Raw genomic sequence first — 21,257 nt, forward strand, 5'->3', positions numbered from 1 at the left:
CAGAAGGTCAGAATTAAGTAGAGAATCCTTGGAACGAGCCCAAGAAAGGGAATTAATCGAGATTGGTGAACAAGTTAAAACCGAACAGTCAGACAGACAGAGGCATGCTCTTATTAAGGGTATGTATCCTCTTCTTGCCGAGGGCCTGCCAAAAGCGACCCCGGAGGCATCCAGTAACTTTCCGCCACCATTAGTTCCGACCAAGCTACGTCACAAACAGACCGCAGCTGATATTTTCATTTCGTCCTATTTGGACGACACAGTCCCAGAATATGCAAATCCTGTTCGCGCTCCGCCAGTCCCTGTAAATCAGGCACTCCCCGTTTCTCCAGACACTGGGGTACCCCTTGCAGTACCTGCTATGGTCCCCCAGGTCCAGCCCGCCACACAAGTTCAGTCCGCATTTCAATTTCCCGCCACTCTAGTACGAAGAGTATCAGTTGACGACTCTAGTTTAGGGGCCGCAGGAGGAGGCCCTCCTCAGACCCCGCCGCCACACAAGCGTTTAACGTCAGCCGAATTACATGCTCAAGCGTCACAGCGTACGCCCAGACATCAGTCTGTAGCAGAAATAAGAAAAGCCCTTAATGAATGCGGCTATGATCCAGTCCCAGGCGAGGATAATATGGTTTTATATTCATTACGTGTAAGAAAGGTGGCCGAGTATCTAGTCACCCTACCGAATATGAAAGAAGATCTAGGCAGAATATATCGTTTCATCCGTACAGGGGATGATCCAGAAAGCATTGGCGAAGTCATGTCTCAAAGGAAAGCCGAGATCCAGCTCATGATACTAAAGTTTTTGATTAATTGTTTAATAAGAGAACAAGATTACCCGTCCAAAGATCAAGCCGAAATGAGAACCCTGACAAAGTGGAGTGATAATATAGCCGAGGGTAAGCACAGGACCATCAGTGCTATGGAAAGTATGTACAAGAAAATCCGTAAAGAAATAATAAAGTTACACGAACAGCGTAAAGCAGCACAAGTAAGCGAGAAAGAAAGTAACTCTGATACTGAAGAGGTAGACGACGAGGATCCCGCCAGAATAGCGTATGTAGGAAAATCTAGATTTCCAGATCGCCATTTACGCCTAGAACACAAGTCAACTTTCCATCATCCAGCACCAGAACAAGGTTCTCTAGAACAAGTGTTTCAAGCTACCGATCACATTCTGAAATCACGAATCGGTTACAGTGAGTTAAGTACTATGCATGAACAAGAACTAGCCCGATCAGCAGTCCGATGGACTACTGATTCTACCACTTTTCCAGACGAAATAGTGGCACAAATGTTTCTGAAAATGCCCCCAGCCGAGCAACGACTGGCGGGTATGTATATGATTCAGCACCTCATTACATTGTATGAGGGTCAGCACTCTGATCCAGGCCCGTTACATGATATCCTGAACGAGTTACTCCAGTATAGATGGAAAGGTTTAGGTACCGATTTAATTAGTGTCATTCTAGAACAGCGTCACAAATATAGAACGTTTTTGAACCCGCATTTTGTTCATGTCTCACCCCCAGAAAGTAAACCATTTTACATGGAGAGACAGAATCCGTTACGAGAAGTCCACCCAGTTAGAGGAACGGGTGGCGAACTAGAACGAGTGTTTGTTTACACCCCGATCACAAAGATGGAACTCTTAGAGATGAAAAAATTAATTCCCTGTCACGATAAAGATCCAGCAGGGTTCCATCGAGAATTAAAAGACATGCTCCGTATGGGAGAATACACGTATCCAGATATAATTAAAATGTTAAAGGTTCTGCTGCCCGCAGGGGTGTATGAAAAGCTCAAGGAAAAAGAATGGGAGGTGGGAGAGAAAAAGATCGATTGGGCAGTTCTAGAAGCTGAAGATAAGGCACGAGTACCAGGTACCGGTCTTGAAGCGAAATGTAAAGAATTACCTGAATTATTGATTCAAGTTTTACCCAGATTGTTAACAACGAAAAAGGAAGACTGGGATGCAATCTCAGCCTGTAAACAGAAACAAGACGAAGACATTAGTGATTTTTATTCTAGATTTGAGAAATGCTTTAGCATCAATAGTGGCCTCAAGACAAGTAGTGAGTCATACCCTCACCTTTTTGTTACTAAATTAGTCGAGAATTCAAGTCCACCAATTAAAAATCGAGTTTTGAAAGTCGAAAGTACCTGGCAAGCTAATACCCCGTCCCAGATGTTACAGATGCTCCAATATCACCAGAATAGAATCAGGGAAGAGCAAGAACACGAGAGAAAGCGTATGAAAGACACGAAAATGAAAGTACTAGTTGCACAATCTGTTCCTCAAGACAGTCAGAAGAGGGGTCCGAATCAAGCCAGTCATCCTGCAGCTCCCGTTAAAGGGAACTGCAATTATTGTAAACAGCCAGGTCATTTTATAAACGAGTGTGCAGTTCTGAAACACAACATAGCTACTGGTAAGACTAAAGAAAGACCACGTCCGCCTAGACAAGAACAAGTTTCACAGACTCCTCAGCCACAGAATGCACCACAGACAGTTACAGCACCGCAGCCCATCGCTGCAACACAGCATGTTACACAGCAGATGTACCAGTATGCACAGTCCGAGTATCCAGAGTATCAGCCATATTCATGAAACAGCCTAGAGAGGGAGGTAGGCTTGCCTCTCATCGAGATACCTGTAGATCAAGAAGGTCCCTATGTTCACAGTCAAGTATTAGGGAAAGACAGAAAGTTTTTGATTGATACAGGGGCAAGTAGAACCACAATTAGCCACGCCGAAGTTCCAGGGGCTCCGCTCTCAGGCTCAAGAAATGTTTCCCTTGGATTTTCAGGAAAACCCATTGTAAATGAAATATCAAAGCCAGTTACTCTAGAAGTAGGTCCATTGTCCCGTACTACTGATCTGTTACTTACTAAGTCATGTCCAGAGAATCTATTAGGTATTAAAACACTGAAAGAGTTAGGTGCAGTTATATGCTGTTCCCCAGAGGGAATACGATTGTTCCTGCGTGACTTTAAGGGTCACTATGTATTACGAGATTTTGATCCCAGATTGTCCAATGTTCCGCAGCATCTATGGGCGCAAGGTCCAACTGATGTTGGTTATATGCAAATCACACCCCATCGTGTGACTCTCAAGCCAGGTGTAGTGTTACCACGAATCAGACAGTATAGATTGCCACCGGAGGCTGTAGCAGCCTTATTCAAAATTATTGACGAGCTCATCGCTCAAGGAGTGGTTGTAGAAACTGACTCCAATGTATGCAATTCTCCGATCATTCCAGTCATGAAACGTACTGATCCAAATGCACCCCCAGTATATCGATTAGTGATTGACCTACGAGAGCTTAATAAATGTATTATTCCCCAGTACCCAGTTGTCCCAGATATCTCTTCCCTATTGACAGCCATTGATTCAGAAGCCTCATTTTTTACAGTCATAGACCTCAAGAATGCATTTTTTAGTGTCCCCATTCATCCAGACAGCCAGTTCCTTTTCGGATTTTGTTTAAATGGAAGGAGCTATATGTTCACACGAGCTCCTCAAGGTTTCACAGAAAGTCCTAGTATTTACAGTCAAGCACTTAAGAGACAACTAGACAACATTCACATGCCAACTGACACTGCCCTGCTCCAGTATGTCGATGATCTACTGGTCACAGCCCGTTCTGAACGTGCTTGCGAGCGAGCATCCCTCACAGTTCTGTATTTCCTAGCCGAGATGGGGCACAAGGTGTCCCCTTCGAAGCTTCAATTCTGTGTCCAGCAAGTGGTCTACTTAGGACACTTACTGTCCAAGAGGGGTAGGCAGTTGACACCTGACCGTATCCAGTTAATAGCGAGTCTTCCTCAGCCCAAGACCCAGAAGGAGGTACGTGCTTTTATCGGCCTCACTTCTTACTGCCGACAATGGATTCCTCAGTATGCATTTCTAGCCAAGCCACTGATACAGTTAACGACACAGGAGGCAGCCGTATCGACTGTTCTCCCTTGGACATCTGAACATACACTTAGCTTCAATGAGTTAAAGAAAGCCCTATGCCAAGCTCCAGTTCTAGCCACACCAAACTACAGTAAGCCTTTTACACTTTTCGTCACAGAACGCGAAGGTACAGCATTATCTGTTCTCACACAATACAAGCCTTGTGCTTATTTTTCGAGCACATTAGATCCTGTAGCCCAGGCTCTCCCTGCGTGCCTCAAGTCAGTTGCAGCCACAGCACTAGCTATCAGACAAAGTGATTCCATAGTATTAGGACACTCCCTGACAGTACAAGTTCCACACTCCGTGGAAGTTCTTTTAAACCGAACACAAACTCAGCACTTGACAATCGCACGTTTAACAGGTTATGAATTGACACTGTTTCAGCCACACATAGAAATCAGACGCTGCAACGTTCTCAATCCTGCTACACTGTTACCATCAGCTAATCCAAATCCTGTCACACATGACTGTGTGGAAGTAGTCAACATCACGACCAAGCCAAGACAAGATCTGACAGATATTCCATTACCAGATCCCGACCTGACACTTTATGTGGATGGTTCATGTATGAGAACAAGTACAGGAGAACTAGTCGCCGCGTATGCAGTGACTACCGACACCGAAGTTATTGAAACACACCGTATTGACACCCTGTCCGCTCAAGCAGCAGAGCTAGTTGCTCTGACACAAGCCTGCATACACGCTAAGAACCGGAAAGTTAATGTTTACACAGATTCACGCTACGCATTTGGAGTCGTACACGACTTTGGAGTGCTCTGGCAGGAGAGAGGTTTCATGACTTCTCATGGAACCAAGATTCAGCATGGTCTCCTTATTCAAGCTCTGTTAGATGCAATACATTTACCGACATCCATTGCTATCATGAAATGCAAGGCACACACGAAAGTTACTGACATTATTTCCCAGGGTAACGATCTAGCAGATCGCACAGCCAAGCTTACAGCACAGACTCCAGACATTCCAGTTAACATGACACACACTCCAGATCCGACTACATGTATGACAGTTAAGGACCCTACTCAAGATGTCATAGATATCCAGTTACATGCTACTCCCGAAGAAATCAAGAAATGGTCCGAACAAGGAGGGGTCCAGACAGATAAAGGATGGGTAACGAAAGGAAAAGCCACTTGGTTTCTCCCCGACTCTATGGTTCAAGTCATTATCAATACCGCACATAGTCCAGCACATTTAGGAGAAAAAGCTATGTTAGACAGTATCCAGAACATTTGGTTCAACAAGCATTTACGAGCTGCAGCCAAGCAGAAAGTCCGCACCTGTATGATATGTTGTCAGTTTAATCCAGGTAAAAGTGTCCCGGTGGAACAAGGTGGATTTCAACCTCCTGACCACCCTTTTGAAGTCCTCCAAATGGATTATATTCAGATGGAGCGATGTCGAGGTTTCAAGTATGTCCTTGTAGTTGTATGCGCTTTGTCCAGGTGGACAGAAGCATATCCAGTCCCAGATTACACAGCCGCGACCACTGCCAAGCAGTTGGTTCGTGAGTTCTTCCCCCGTTATGGACTCCCTAGGGTCGTATATTCTGATAACGGCCAGCCATTCTCCTCAGAGTTAATGAAGCATGTTTCCCTTTTGTTAGGGTACCAGTGGAAGTTCCATTGTGTACGCCATCCTGAAGCAGCAGGTCTCGTAGAGAGACATAACCAGACTCTGAAAATCCGCATCGCCAAAGTATGTAAAGAGAAAGGTGTGGACTGGCTAGTAGCTCTGCCAGTCGCTTTGTTCTATATGCGCATGGTCGCACATTCCAGATCAGGTCTGTCCCCGTATGAGGTCGTTTTCGGCCGCCCCCCTAACATGTGGGGTACACCCAGACCCCGAAGTATTACCGATGTTTCAAGTAATATGCTGACAGATTACCTAGCTTCCTTGATGTCTGCCCTCAACTCTTGTCGTTCACAGGTTGCCGCCGCATTTCCAGACAATACCGAGGTGGCACCGCATGAAATCGTTCCAGGATCCATGGTCCTGGTGCGAAATTTTGACCGCTCAAGTCCGCTGGAGCCTCGCTGGAAGGAGCCCCGACAGGTCCTCCTCGCCACACGTACAGCCGTGAAGTTGGAGGGACGCAAAGGCTGGGTGCATCTTTCACATATAAAGAAGTTTTATGGACTGAAACCGGTCTCAAAGAACATTTCCCAGGATTTGAAGGATTACCAAAGTACTATTCTTAAGGACTGTCCCGCAAAGAACAATGATACTGCACCCTCCCTGTTAGAGAAAACTCCACAGCAGGAGTATAAGTTGAAACTCCGGTCTAGTAAAATAAGTCAGCCAGTTTGATTGTCTAAGTCCTCCCCTAGGTGAAACGGTTAGACTGTTTCTGACATGTATAAAATAGACCCCCATAGTGAGAGAGTTAGTCAAAACTCAATCCGATGTATCGTTTTTCTATGTTTCATATTATTTCTCAGCATTATGATTTCCTGCACCAGTTATGCATTTTACCTGTATTTTCCAGTTTCTCATGTAAATAAGTCTGCTAATGTTACGGTGGAGCACACGTTTAGTGATCTGCCTCCTCATGAACTCTCTTACCGCCTCGCTATGCGAAATAATTCTTTCATCCGCATGTTACATTATTCACACCAGACCAGCAATGCCACTAATTGTTGGGTGTGTGGTCGACTCCCCCCTTTTCAGACACCGAAGGGAGTTCTGCCACTCTTTCCTTATCCTTTTTCACATAATGGTTCGTGTGGAGCATGGTCCACGTTAACGTCATCCTCAACAGATATGTCTTTTCTTAACAGTACATGTTTTCCAGACAAGCAAGGTCTCCCCCACAGAACCGGGTCAGATCTAGAAAATGAAGTGTATAATTTAGGTAATTATTCTTCGAATTTCATGGTCCTGAATGTTCAGTCTGATACTACTCCAGACTTACCTGCAATTTCAGTACTACCAGTCAAAGGCGAATTATGTGTCCGAAATAATGGTTCTACACAGGTAGGACATAGTGATTGTACTACTATTGTCAAGTATAGTGACAGTGGGAAATCTATTTTCAAAGCTTCACGTCATTCTTATTTTATTTGTGGTCAGACCGCATATGTTCGTCTGCCCCTCGATTGGGAGGGAACCTGTTACATTGCCTTCCTACTGCCACCGGTTTTTCTAGCCCCACCCGACTACCATAGGAATTCCCACCTAGTACATACTAGACACAAGAGAAACCTCCCGATTGTCGATTATACTGAAACTGCTCTAGAACAATATATAGATATCAATAAAGGTGTCTTCCCTTATTTAGGTACAGTTGTGAATAGTAAACTGATACGTAGGTTAACCAGAACCCTTGAAGCAGTAGTAATTGAGACTACTTCTGCTCTAAGTAATTTAACCGAAGAACAATCCTTTATGAGAATTGTCGTGCTCCAGAATCGTCTCGTCCTTGACGTCATATTGGCCGATAGGGGCGGGGCCTGTAGAGTCATCGGATCTAGTTGCTGCATTTTCATTCCAAATAACGCGCCGTCTGTTTATTCAGCTATAACCAGACTCCATAAAATTGCCCATCTGTTACACCAAAATCCAGGCACCTGGACATGGTCCGGTTGGTTCTGGAATATAATTTCCGCCTGGGGATGGAAAGTCTTGTCCTTTCTAGGTATTGCAGTAGCGATCATATTTAGCTGCTGCCTCTGTATACAATGTGGCCCTGCGATTTGCGGCATTTGTGCTACCTCTTGTATTCCTAGTCCCAAGCCCCATTCTAAAACCCGTTCCAAGAAAATTCGAGACGAGCAAATGATACTGTACGAAATAATAGATGGTATCATGAATATTGATGTTTCCTGAAGGAAACGTAGTGACAAGGAGGGAATGTGGAAAAGTAAATTTTGCCATGTTCTGTGTCCCTACGCGTCCTCCATAATATGTTATCTGTGCATGATTAATATGCATATGTTATTCCCCATGTTCGATTAAAGACGCAATTATAGTTGTGTCCACCTTTAGTATGTCAGTTTCCAGTTCTCGTGAATACTACGAATATCAGGCCTATGTAAAGCTACGTTGCCACGTTTCTCAGTGTGCACGTTATTCCATTGTAAAATCTCCGTTTCTAGGCCTCAAAAGGGCCTGGACACCAGATTCAGCTCCTGTCCCCTGAAGCCTCGCTGAGGAGCGATACAGCCCCCGCCTGTATCCTCGACCCTTCACTTACTTCCTGCCTCGCAGTGCCCGGTTCAGCCTGGCTCTGCCTCTGAGTCTGCCAAGAGTATGTTATGATTCGAGTTATCAGTACAGCCCTCCTTCTCTGCATTCCTAAAGCTACTGAATCGCATCAATAGTTTCCGTCATTGTCTAGCCTCTACGTCTCCATGTAAGAGAAATACTGCATTTAATGATCATTTAATATTCTTCATCACGCACTACATGTAGAATAATGCATGCTCCAGTCTTAGAGTCTGTTCGCCTTTACCCCGATAACATTTGGATTCTATCAACATGTTCTCTAAACATCAGATACTAGATACTGTTTAGGTACATGTCATCCTGACTCTCCAGACTTCAGTCTCTGCTCCTAGCACAGAGTTCATAGCCCCCAGCTTCTCCTAGTAACACGTCATTGCCAGTTTGCGCGCACCATCAGGTTAGAGGTCCCGGCTCCTTAGGTAGCCCCCTCCATGGTTTCCACCCCATTCATGACATATTCTGTTACGTTTGCATCACATGTCTATGTATACGCCCTGTTACACCTCTTTTCACCCTTATCTTTCGCGACTGCTACGCGTCACGCCTATTGCTCCACCCACTGCTACGCCTATTGCGATGTAATGCTATGTGTTTGCGTTATGTATATATGCTCATGTACTGTTATTAAAAAGTTATCCTTCCGCCGATTCCGATCCTGACCCCGGCAGCGCTGCCAGGGCTTGCCATCCTATTCCTGTGCAGGTTGTCCTGTCCCTGTCTTTATGCTGTATTAAACCTGCAAAACTCCTACTACCTCGAATCTTGACTCTTATTTATTGAGCTATCTGTTATTCATTTATGCATTCAAAAAGAGAGGTATTATTTATTTATTTACCACACTCTTCCATAACTGCAATCAGGGCCGTTTCTGTTCCCTGACCAGGTCGGAAGCCTGTCTGCGAGCTCCGCAGTAGCTCTTTAGATTCCAGAAAAGAGGATAGTTGCTGGTTCACCATCTTCTCCGCAATCTTACTAAGTCCTGGTAACAGTGATATGGGTCTAAAATTGGCCAGTTCTGTGGGATCCATCTGAGGCTTTTTTAGTAAAGCTTTTACAATCGCGCCTTTCCAACTGGGAGGAACAGTGCCTTGACAGAGCGAGGCATTGATTAAACCAGTGGCAGGAGGTGATAAAGTGGCAAAGACCTGTTTAAGAATGTACATAGGTGCAGGATCACTCGTCGATCCGCTTTTCATAGCGAATAGGCTTTTTTCGACGTCTTCCACTGCAACTGGAGCAAAGGTATTCATCTGTGGGCCATATGCATGAGACTTATTACTCAGGTCTGGGGTGTCCCCTGATTGTGGCAGGGTTTTTAAAATGTTCTGAATTTTTAGAATCAAAGAACACTGCGAGCTGATTACATTTCACTCCCGAGATGTCCGGGGCCAGAGGGGGGTCAGGGTCTTTAATAATTCCTTAATGATCTGAAAAGTTTCTCTCGATGAATTGGAGGATGTCCTAATTCTCTCTTCAAAGAATGCACTCTTGGCATTCTTGAGAGAGACTTTATAGGCTCTAATCGCCACTCGATAGGTTATCTTACTGTGGTCAGCCCAGTCCTTCCTCCAGATACGCTCAAGTCCAAGAGGATATAGACCCTCTGCCCTTTTTCTCAATTCTTTTCTTGGGCAGAACTACATCCAGTGAGCTGACAAGCCAGCTCCTGAAGTTTTCGTCCGCCTTCACAGGATCAGGGTCGTGAAGGGGAACATTCTGTTCCAATTTGTGTATCCAATTTTCAACGGATAACTTGGACCAAGCTCTGTCATAAGTGTATAGAACCGGGGTTCGAGGAAGATCATTCCTGACCTGCCAAGAGAAAGGGACATGAAAGTGATCGTTCCAGGGGAGGGGGACTCGAGAATTAGATTCAAGCATCTGAATGTTGGCGAAGATCGGATCCAGAAGGGAACCCTTATTATGTGTAGCCTCCGTGGCGGTCAGTCTCAAATTATACGATTTCAGGTCGAGTAGCAGGTCAGTCCCTATTTTGTCCTGAGGATCATTGAAATGTAGGTTCAAATCTCCCAGCACCAGGAAATTAGAGGCAGTCGAGGCCGATACAGTCACTGTTTCCAATAGCGAGCTGACAAATTGCTTTGGGCAGCCCGGAGGGCGGTATACCAGCAGGCCTGTAATCGAAGTCGTGGAAGATATTTGTATTGCGAAGTGCGCGCTTTCGCTATTGGTTACGCCAATATCTGTCATCCTACAGATACGATGTTTTCTGTAGAGTATGGCTAGTCCACCCCCTCTACCAATGGGCCTTTCTTGAGATTGAATAAGAAATCCTGCAGGGAGCGCCTTAACTATGTCTGCCTCTGAGTTAGAGGTGAGCCATGTCTCCGTCAGGAACAGTATATCTAAATTACTGTCCTGGATCAATAAGTTGATCTCTACTGAATGTTTGGGTAAAGACCTACAGTTGACTCCAGGCCCCTCCCTAACCAGTAGGGTGAAAGTTCCTGGGGCAACCTAACCCACTTTTATAGTAGTACTTGTTTGCCTTACTGCAACCAGACCAAAACTGTAATGTGTCAGGGAAAATTAAATATGCTGAGTCTTTGGCCTCACTGTACCCACAACAGACTAAGAGACAGCAGCATAAAAGGATGAAAGCAGGGTCCTTCAGCAACCAAACAGGGGATCCACAAGAATTGTCTTGGTAGCCTGATCACCCCTTTCAAGTGTTCCCCAAGTGTTGCATGTGGCTCAACAGACCTGTCAAGCAGGATTGTACTATATGGAGCTAAAAGTTACTTTTTCTTAATAGTTATTAAAAATCAACATTGAGTTGGATTTTTGATAACCATGAATTGCAGCTGGGTCTGTTCCCCAGCTAAAGTATTAGTAGTTTAATCCTCACTCTGATTTTCTACATAGAACAGCTGGGCCTGCTACAATGAAAATATTTTTGGGGCTTTTTCACTGTAGCATAAAGTAATATAAATGTTCTACATACCCCAGTTTTAATTACCACGCACCCTACCTTGTGGGCTACAAGACCTACACATGGGTGACTTATTCATATTTAAAGGGAAGGTTTTTTACTTGTCAAAAGGCTGCAGTGCGTGTTTATTACTGTTAGTCATTCTACTGTGGTAGGTTTGAAGCCATGTTTGCTCTGCTGTTATAGTGGATGGTAAAGTAGGTGCTGCAGTCTACTAGTGGCATTTATCTTCCAGGCCTTTGGGCACCCTTTGTACCATATATTCTATGGACTTTTTGACAAGTTAAATATACCAATTAGGGGTATGCCGATTTGACCATCTTTGAAAGGGGAACACGGGCACTTCACTACTGGTTAGCAGGGTTAAAGCGCACATAGTTCTAAAGCCAGCAAAAATATAGTGTGTAGCAAAAGCCGAAAAGTCTGGGGTGACCAATGTGTTTTTCTACAGACTTCCTTTTACAGTCATTATTAAATATTGTATTTTTTACACAGCTGCTTTGCATTTTAAAGATGCCATGCTTCATTTTTGGCATCTATACCGTAGAGTAGGGTTTAGTTGTGACATCTATATTTGATTTACTACAACGTGAATCTCCAGGTGCCTCCCTACGTGTTTGTCAGAGGCTTTCCGACTAGAATTGATTGAGGTTTTTTTCCCTAGTCAGGAAAGGGAGAAAACGCAGGTCCTCAATCTTTCTAAAGACATGATGTATGGAGAGTCTTTTGCTTTGGGGGGCGGGGGATATTTCCACTTTTAAGGAGGATTGAATGGTGAAAATGCCTTTCTACTTTGCAAGCAGATTTGGATGGGAGGGTGTACGGTTTTACAAGGATAGCTAAAACATTGGGCACCTGGGGGACATAGTGGGAGGGAGATTTTTTTGGGAGGTAGAGGCGGGGGGTGCCGGCGTAAACCAAGGTTTTCTAAGTTGATTTTGGCATTCACTCGAAGCCAGTACCATTTGGCTGAGGGTATCAGCCTGACAGTGCGGGAAGATATATTTCCAATACTATGTGACCTTTGCGTTTATGGCTGACTTGTCACAGTGTTGCATGGATTGTAGGCATAGCAAACGGAGGTTTTCCCCACTTCTTTTTTTTTTTTTATTACATGTTGTTCTCATCCTCTCTTATGAGATCTTTGGAGATTGGGGAGATCTTATTCTGAGGGACATAGAGCTTTAATGTCGGTCTAAAAATCATTAATATGTGCCAGGATGCTTTAAACGTGGCCATGGCCTATTGAGAAGCGGCATATTGAGCAAATTTTTCGATAATTGAGAAGCTACACTTTTCAGCAACTACATTGTAACTTGCTATTTCTCTAAGTCTATTTTCTCCTTTTCACTCCATAGATGGAAGCAATAGGAAATATTAAGGATGACGTGAGGAGACACTTCCGTGTAAAACTGAAGAATGTATTCACCAAATTCATTCGCAAGTTTGGGTGAGCATGAATGTGTCCTCTATAATGCTAGAGCCTGATCAAGTATTTCTCATTTGACACTTCCTTTGGATCATTTTAAGATTAAAGATCATTGTTAAAACATGTCGGATACATTGTTAGGCTTTCTGCTTCTCAGTTTGTTGCATGGTTCTTAGACAACCATTGGAGCACAGTCCTCAATCTCAGATGGTTATACTATTTCTTAGTCACTATTTTTATGTTGGCTTAGTGTAAAACATAAGGCTATATTGAAACCAGTCTTAAGTTTGTTCTTTTGCTGCCTGCTTAGTCAGAGAAGCACTTTTCTTCAGAAAGAGCTGTTTTAAGTTTCCTGAGCTCACATTTTTTGGCTTTAACATGAATTCAGTTGATTATGTGCAGCCATAACTCAAGTGTTTTTGGCGTACAGCCTCAGCCCTCTGCAATATATTTGAAGGGTCAGTGCTAACACCCTTGAGTCCTACGTATAAATCTGATTGACACATCTAGCCGCAGATTCCTTACCTCAAAATATCGCAGGCGTTAAGCTGGATCCAGAAGACTTTTGCTCAAGCAATAAACTTGCGCCCCAGTAGGTGGTGTTGGTCAGCTCTGTCTGACATCGCCAGCAGGGATGTCTGCGTCACCTATATAGGCAGCACCTTGACGCACTGACATCCATTCTTTTTTTTCTGCACCAGCTAGCACACAACTGTGAAGAGAGATACCCTCAGTCCCTTTTTACAGACATTTTTGTAGATTATTTTGGTGAGTAGTTTTTCCCTCAATATTGTAGAAGACTTCTGGATTCAAACTGTGTGGCGCCTGCCATCGCGCCGTGTCGGTGATGGATCCACACTTAATTTGTCTTGTGGTGCCTGGAGCTCAGACACAACTCAGTTATTCTCCGACTGCCGAGCCACGGCTCCGAAGGCTTTGAGGGAGCGTTCCCTAAAGCTGCTTGCGGCCCAACATTCTTCTCCATGCCACTTGCCCCTAAAGTCTTGTTCCGGGTCGAGAGGAAGGTCCTGGCACTGCTTAGGGAGTCCTAAGTCTTTGTCCATGCACTCAAAGTAGTCATGTCAAGCAGATAAGAGGCATGAGAAACAGAAGCTTGCTTGCGTTTTTCCCTGTCCATTGGCAGATGCTACTGAGGAGCCTTGATGTTTTAGGCCTCGTTCCGCGGAATCTACGCCTGGGTCCACTCCGCGCTTCCCTGCCTTTCGAGGAACCAAAGGGACCCCCGCTCAGCTTAAAGAATTTTGTGATGTTAGGTACCTCATGTTTGGGCGACCTAACACTCCAGGCATGCCTTTCGGGCCGGTGGCTCAGAGGGGGCTCCATCGGGTTCAGCTCCGGCCTTGGCACCGATGCACCCTAATGGAACCGGTAGTGGATCCAGACCTGCACTGGTCGTACACCTGCCACTTTCCCCAGTGCCGGACTCTGCACCAAGACGACACAAGCCCCATGTTCGAGGCATGTGGGCTGCTGAATTCATATCTTAGCATAGATCACCACCTAGTGTTGGGTCCGGATGATTGCACCTTGTTGTCTTGGAAGAGTCTTCGAAGTATCACGAGATAGGTGAATCCTCCCTTGGACTACAGTGCGCATGAGCATCCACTCCATCCTTAGATTGTTTTTTTTCCGCCATTGGGTTCGGATGTTATTTCCTATACTCCAACTTCGGAACCGAAACTAACTACTTTCTAAGGCCAAAAGGCCTTCGAACTCGACGGTATTGTTTTCGCTCGGTACCCCTCGACTCCATTAAACTTTTCATCTTGATCCGGTCGTCGACGCGGGCCGTTGGGATTTATCGACGCCACATACGACTTTCGTCGATGGAAAGGAGTCCTTTTAAAAGGTGCCCACAACGCCACTCCAAATTCCCGCATACTGACAAGCACACAGTATGCAACAAGTGTTTGTCACCTGAATACAAAGAAGAAAATTGCCCAGCGTGTGCCCAATTCCGATCCAAGAAAACTATCAGGAATCGACGGGCTGCCAGGCAAGAGATGCAGAAGTAGGCACCGGAACCGGAGAATATCTTCGAGGACGAACAAGATCTCCCCGAAGCCACCGACTCCGATCTAGAGATCGTCACCGTTGAGGACCAATCGGACTCCGATTACCAGATCACGCTAGGGCAAACTGTGAGTACTCAGCCCCCCACTCCACTCAGCCCAGAAAAGAAGGCTCCGGCCGAAGCATCGCCGAAAGGCCTTAGCCAAGATCGAGATATTCCTTCGGAGACCCCACCTCTCGGCTCGGCTCCAAAGCCTAAACACACGCCTTCCGGTAGCCCAGGCCCGAAGAAAGACATCGAGCCAAAAAGAGCTTTCCAGCCAAAGGTCGTCGAACCGAAAAAGCTGGTCGACCCGAAAGGCGCAGAACAAAAGAGGGTGGTCCACCCAAAGGTCATCCACCCGAAGACGAAGGTCGTCGATCCAACGGGCGTACACCCAAAGAAGGTCGTCGAGCCCAAGAAGCCCTCTGCACCGAAAAACTCGGAACCGAAGAGCGTAGTCGAGCCCAAGAAGCCCTCGGAACCGAAAACCTCGGAACCGAAGAAGGCCGTCGAGGCCAAGAAGGTCGTCGATCCTAACAAAACAGACGAACCAAAAAAAAGGCAGCTAATCCTAAAAAAGGTGCCGATCACACAAAAAAGACAATCGACCCAAAAAGACCCCTTGCTTCGGACAAAAAAACGTACCGAACCAAGAACTCCCGTAGATCGAACGCCGTCGTCGACCCTAAAAAGGGCGCAGATCCAAAAAAGGACGCTGAAAAGAAAAAGGGAGTCGAACCAAGAAAGGTTACCGACCCGAAATCGGCAGTTGAGCCCAAAGGAGCTCCAACACCAAAGGCTCTCGAGCCAAAGACTCCAAAACAAGTCAATAAACCGAAGCCTTCGACGCCAAAGCCACGGACTGTCGAGGAAGAACTCTTCCATCCAGATCCGGTGACTGAAGAGCAACCAAAATTATATATAGACCCTAAAACAGGACACGTGGTAGTTTACCACCGAAAGAAGAGGCCCTTACCACAAGACACTCCTTCTCCTGTTCCTACAAAGAAAAAAGACATTGGGACTTCTCCCTCAAGACCTTTTACTCTTCCTTTTTTTCCTGATGTGCCTTTTGTACCTTACTCTCCCACACATTCTGATTACAATGAGGGAGAGGGCGTGGGGCAAGATCCTCAGTACACTTATGATGAACCAGGGGATCCTGATCCTCAAGATGATACGTGGGATGACCAAAATGATCCTGACGAAGCGCAACCCATCCCAGACACTTCCCCATACCCTACAAAACCGTCACCTACAGACAGCACTATCATGTTTAATCAACTTATAGACAGGGCAGCAAAATATCACAATGTTCACATGCACACTGACCCTATAGAGGAGGACTTTTTATTTGACACTTTCCCCACTTCAGAAAAAAGTGTCAAAACACTTCCTATGCTTAAAGGGGTCCTAAAGCACGCGCCAGACATATTTAAAGATCCTGCTAGGGCGCGGGTGCTTAATCCGAGGATTGAGAAAAAATATAAGGCAGCCCCAGCAGACCCTACTTATATAAAACAACAGTTGCCTTTAGATTCATTAGTAGTTGCAAATGCTCGTAAAAGGGCTAACTCAGACAACAGGAGATGCTCCCCCTCCTGATAAAGAATCTAAATTACTAGAAGCCTCAGGGAAAAGGGTAGCTTCACAGGCTGCAAATTCATGGAGAATTGCGAATACACAAGCTCTTCTAGCAAGATACGATGGAGCACACTACGACCAGCTCGAAAGTCTAATGCAACACCTACCAGAACCTTTTAAGGCGCAGGCTAACGACCTCATTCAGGAAGGCAAGTTCATTACCAATGCCTCCATCAAATATGCGCTCGACGCAGTCAATACATCGGCCAGGTCTATCAATACCAGCGTTCTACTGCGCAGACACGCGTGGCTACGCATATCTGGTTTTAAGAATGAGGTGCAATCCACCATCCTCAACCAACCAGTAAACCAAGATTTCCTGTTTGGCCCTGCAGTAGACACCATTTTAGATAAAATGAAGAAAGACACTGAAACTGCAAAATCAATGGGGGCACTTCAGTCTCAACAAAATCGAGGTTCCTTTCGTCGCTCCTCATATAGAGGCGCAGGAAGAGGCAACACATCACAAAGCTCCTCTACCTTCAAATCTAATACCCAGAGCACTTTTAACAAAGGCTCCAATAGAGGAGGTTATAGGGGCAACAATAACAAAGGCAGAGGACGTGGAGGCAATAACACCCGAGGCTCCACTGCCACCAAACAGTGACTTCATCACACTCCCTCCAGACCATCTAACACCAGTCGGAGGCAGAATCAACCAATTCCTACCTGTCTGGAACGCAATTACCACAGACAGGTGGGTGAGACAAATTATCCAGTATGGTTATTGCCTGGAACTCACTTCTACTCCACCCAACATACCACCCAAACACCGTCCTATGTCCAAAGAACAAATAACACTGTTAGAACAAGAGGGCCAATCCATGCTACAAAAGGGCGCCAGAGGGCCAGTCCCTTTTCAACACGAAGGAACAGGAGTATACTCTCTATACTTCCTAATTCCCAAAAAGGACAGGTCGCTCAGACCCATATTAGACCTCAGACCTCTGAACCAATACATACTGTCGGAGCACTTCCATATGATAACTCTACAACAGGTACTCCCGTTACTTCAGCACGGCGACTTCCTCGCCACCTTAGACCTCAAAGATGCATACTTCCACATACCTAAGCGATACATCCAGCTCACAGGAAATACCTCAGGTTCACAATAGAAGGTCAACATTATCAGTTCAAAGTTCTCCCTTTTGGAGTAACTACAGCCCCAAGAGTGTTCACAAAATGTCTAGCCGTAGTGTCAGCACACCTCAGGAGGCAACACATCCACGTGTTTCCATACCTCGACGATTGGCTCATAAAAGCCAAATCGTATGCCCAATGTGCAAGCCATACGTCTCAAACACTCCAGCTGCTGCACAGTCTGGGGTTTTCCATAAATTACCCAAAATCTCAACTACAACCCTCCCACATACAGCAATATCTGGGAGCTACCATAGATACATCAGTGGCAAAGGCATATCCAAATCCAGTCAGGATAGCCAACATGCAGACTCTAATTCAGAAGTTTCAGCCACAACACTCCTTACCAGCTCGAGTGTTCATGCAACTCCTAGGCATGATGGCCTCCTGCATATTCATTGTCCCTCATGCCAGACTTCAAATGCGTCCATTACAAGAATGCCTAGCATGGCAGTTGGAACCAAGCTCAAGGACAACTAAAAGACCTAGTGTTGGTAGACAGTCGCGCTTACAACTCCCTGCAGTGGTGGAACCCACAAAACCTTTCCAAGGGGCGACTGTTCCAAGAGCCAGTTCCACAAATAGTATTAACAGCGGACGTACCACTGACAGGTTGGGGAGCCCACCTACATCAATACACAGTGCAAGGACACTGGACAGTCAAGCAAAAGACACTGCATATCAACCACTTAGAGTTGCTAGCAGTATTTCTGGCACTGAAAGCATTCCAAAAATACGTACACAACAAAGCTGTGTTGATCCGGACTGACAACATGACAGCCATGTATTACATCCAGAAACAGGGAGTGACTCACTCTCTACAGCTTTCTCACCTAGCGCAGAGCATATGGTGGTGGGCAATTGCAAAGAACATTTTTCTCCTAGCAGAACATCTGCCAGGGAAAGACAATCAAATAGCGGATCTGTTAAGCAGACACAGTCAACAGATACATGAATGGGAGATTCACCCTCAAGCCCTCCAACCATTCTTTCAAAAATGGGGGCATCCAGAGATAGATCTGTTTGCCACAAACGAAAACTCAAAATGCCAGTACTTTGCCGCCAGGTTCCCACATCTGTTGTCACAGGGCAATGCGATATGGATGAACTGGTCAGGCAGATTTGCGTACGCTTTTCCACCAGCCCCACTGATTCCGCTAGTGGCACGCAAACTACGTCAGCAGTCACTAACAATGATCCTGGTTGCTCCAACATGGGCGAGACAACCATGGTACACAACATTCCTAGAACTCTCCGTGGTTCCACATCAAAGACTGCGACTGTCGCCACATCTTCTAACTCAGAACCATGGAGAAATCAGGCACCCAGAGCCCAATCAACTGAACCTAGCGATCTGGCTCCTGAAGTCTTAGAATTTGATATCTCAACCTGCCTCCTGATTGTATGGACATTATCAAAGAGGCAAGACGATCAACTACTAGAGCATGCTATGCAGCCAAATGGAAAAGATTTGTAATTTATTGCAATAATAACAAAATCAATCCATTAGACGCTTCCATACAAAACATTATTTGTTACCTGTTGCATCTACAAAGATGCAATTTAGCATACTCTTCTATAAGACTACATCTTGCAGCTATCGCAGCATACCTCCAAAACAGACAACACCTGTCTCTGTTCAGAGTTCCATCAATCAAAGCTTTCATGGAAGGGCTTAAAAGGATAATCCCTCCAAAACATCCACCTTCACCAGTCTGGAACTTAAATATAGTACTTACCAGACTTATGGGACCTCCTTTTGAACCACTCCACTCATGTGAATTGCAATTTCTAACATGGAAGGTGGCATTTTTAGTTGCCATCACTTCACTCAGACGAGTAAGTGAGTTACAGGCTCTAACAATTCAGGAACCTTTCATGCAAATACATGCCAATAAAGTAGTACTACGTACTAACCCCAAGTTCATGCCAAAGGTCATATCCACTTTCCATATCAATCAGTCGATAGAATTGCCCGTTTTCTTCCAAAACCCGCAGTCAGTAGCTGAGAGAGCCTTACATACACTAGATGTAAGAAGAGCTCTATTATATTATGTTGACAGAACTAAACCATTCAGGAAAACAAAGCAACTGTTTGTCGCTTTTTTACCGCAACATAAGGGTAACCCCATCTCAAAATCAGGAATAGCCAGACGGATAGTTAAATGCATTCGAATATGCTACCACAAAGCTAAACGCACTCGAACAGTTCTCCCAAGAGCACACTCTACGCGCAAAATGGGGGCATCCATGGCTTTCCTAGGAAACATTCCACTAGAAGACATCTGTAGAGCAGCTACATGGTCTACCATACACACTTTCACTAAACACTATTGTGTAGATGTGCAATCAAAGCAGCAAGCTGCTGTAGGCCAAGCTGTCCTCAAAACTCTTTTTCAAACTGCTGCAGCTCGGGTAGTCGTCCACCGCTAGAGGAGATACTGCTATACAGTCTATGCTAAGATATGAATTCAGCACCCCACATGCCTCGAACGGAAAATGCTACTTACCAGTATGCATCTGTTCTTGGCATGTAGGGCTGCTGACATTCATATCACCCACCCTCCTCCCCAGGGCCTGTCGCAGCTCCAGGATTTTCTTTGCAGGGCCATCTTTTACTTTTCTATACTCCATCTTTGCCACAATGGCGAAAAACAATCTAAGGATGGAGTGGATGCCCATGCGCACTGTAGTCCAAGGGAGGAGTCACCTATCTCGGGATACTTCGAAGACTCTTCCAAGACAATAAGGTGCAATCATCCGGACCCAACACGAGGCGGCGATCTATGCTAAGATATGAATGTCAGCAGCCCTACATGCCAAGAACAGTTGCATACTGGTAAGTAGCATTTTCCTTTTATCCCTGACAACACTGAGCTGGATTGGTGCCTACCAGAGCCAATTCCGACACCAGTGGCACCTTTGGGTCCTAGGTCTGTTCCTCAGCCTTATTTTGAGGGGCTAGGAATGGAGGAATATTGGGAGGTGTAGCTGTACCCTTTACAAGGCCAGCCTGACAACGAAATGGGCTGGTACTAGAAATTGGATGAGGCCAGTGGACTGGATATCTCCCCAGATTCTGGCCTGCTGTCTCCCCCTATCGTGGCTAAGGAGGTTGGAGCTTCAAATGCTATGGTGGTGAGAAGGGTAGCTGAGGTCCTGAACCTTCAGCTCCCTTGGGTGGAAGTCAAGACGAACATCTTGACAGAGGTTCTGCAGCCGAGTGTCTCCTCCTCGGAACCGCTTCTGCCTTTCAACAAGACCTTCACTGATGTCCTTCTGGGAACCTGGTTCAAGCCCAGCCCAGCCCAGGACAGGGCTTAAACCAGGTAACAGGACAATCGCCTACCGCCATTGCCCTGCACCAGGCAACCTGGGATTCCTCACCAACCACCCTACCCCCGAGAGCTTGGTGGTCTAAGCCTCTACCTCACAAGGCACGTTCCATTCCGCACTCCGGAACGCAGAATCCAAGAGGCTAGATAGTTGGTGCAGGAAGATTTTTTTCTTTGCCAGCCTTGCATTATGGTTAGTGAACACTGCATGCCTATTGGGCCATTACGCCCACTCCTTGTGGGAAACGGTTGCAAAAGTGCTGCCACAGGTCCCAGACAAGACCTGGGCCTTTGTCTCCCAATCTATATGAGGCGAGAGAGAGGCACCCAAGTTCACCATTCGTTGTGCGCTTGACACCACCTACTCGCTGGACAGAGCAATGTCATAAATGGTGGCCGTTCGCACCACACCTGGTTGAGAGCTTCTGGCTTTTCTGGGGCTGTCCAAGCTTTCCTTATGGACATACACCTGT

The 21,257-nt window shown here is 45.7% G+C and overlaps 1 protein-coding gene across 1 annotated transcript in view; it reads left to right on the forward strand.

Annotated features, from left to right (window-relative positions):
* The window catches only part of RRP12 (ribosomal RNA processing 12 homolog), a 521,209-nt gene that overhangs the window by 377,289 nt on the left and 122,663 nt on the right, over positions 1 to 21,257 (forward strand). The window contains exon 26 of the mRNA XM_078643584.1: positions 12,518 to 12,609. Within this exon, the coding sequence (XP_078499710.1) occupies positions 12,518 to 12,609 (92 nt within the window). The remainder of the gene's footprint in view (positions 1 to 12,517; positions 12,610 to 21,257) is intronic.

Source organism: Lissotriton helveticus, chromosome 5_1, assembly GCF_964261635.1.
Source record: "Lissotriton helveticus chromosome 5_1, aLisHel1.1, whole genome shotgun sequence".
In the NCBI taxonomy this organism is placed as follows: domain Eukaryota; kingdom Metazoa; phylum Chordata; class Amphibia; order Caudata; family Salamandridae; genus Lissotriton; species Lissotriton helveticus.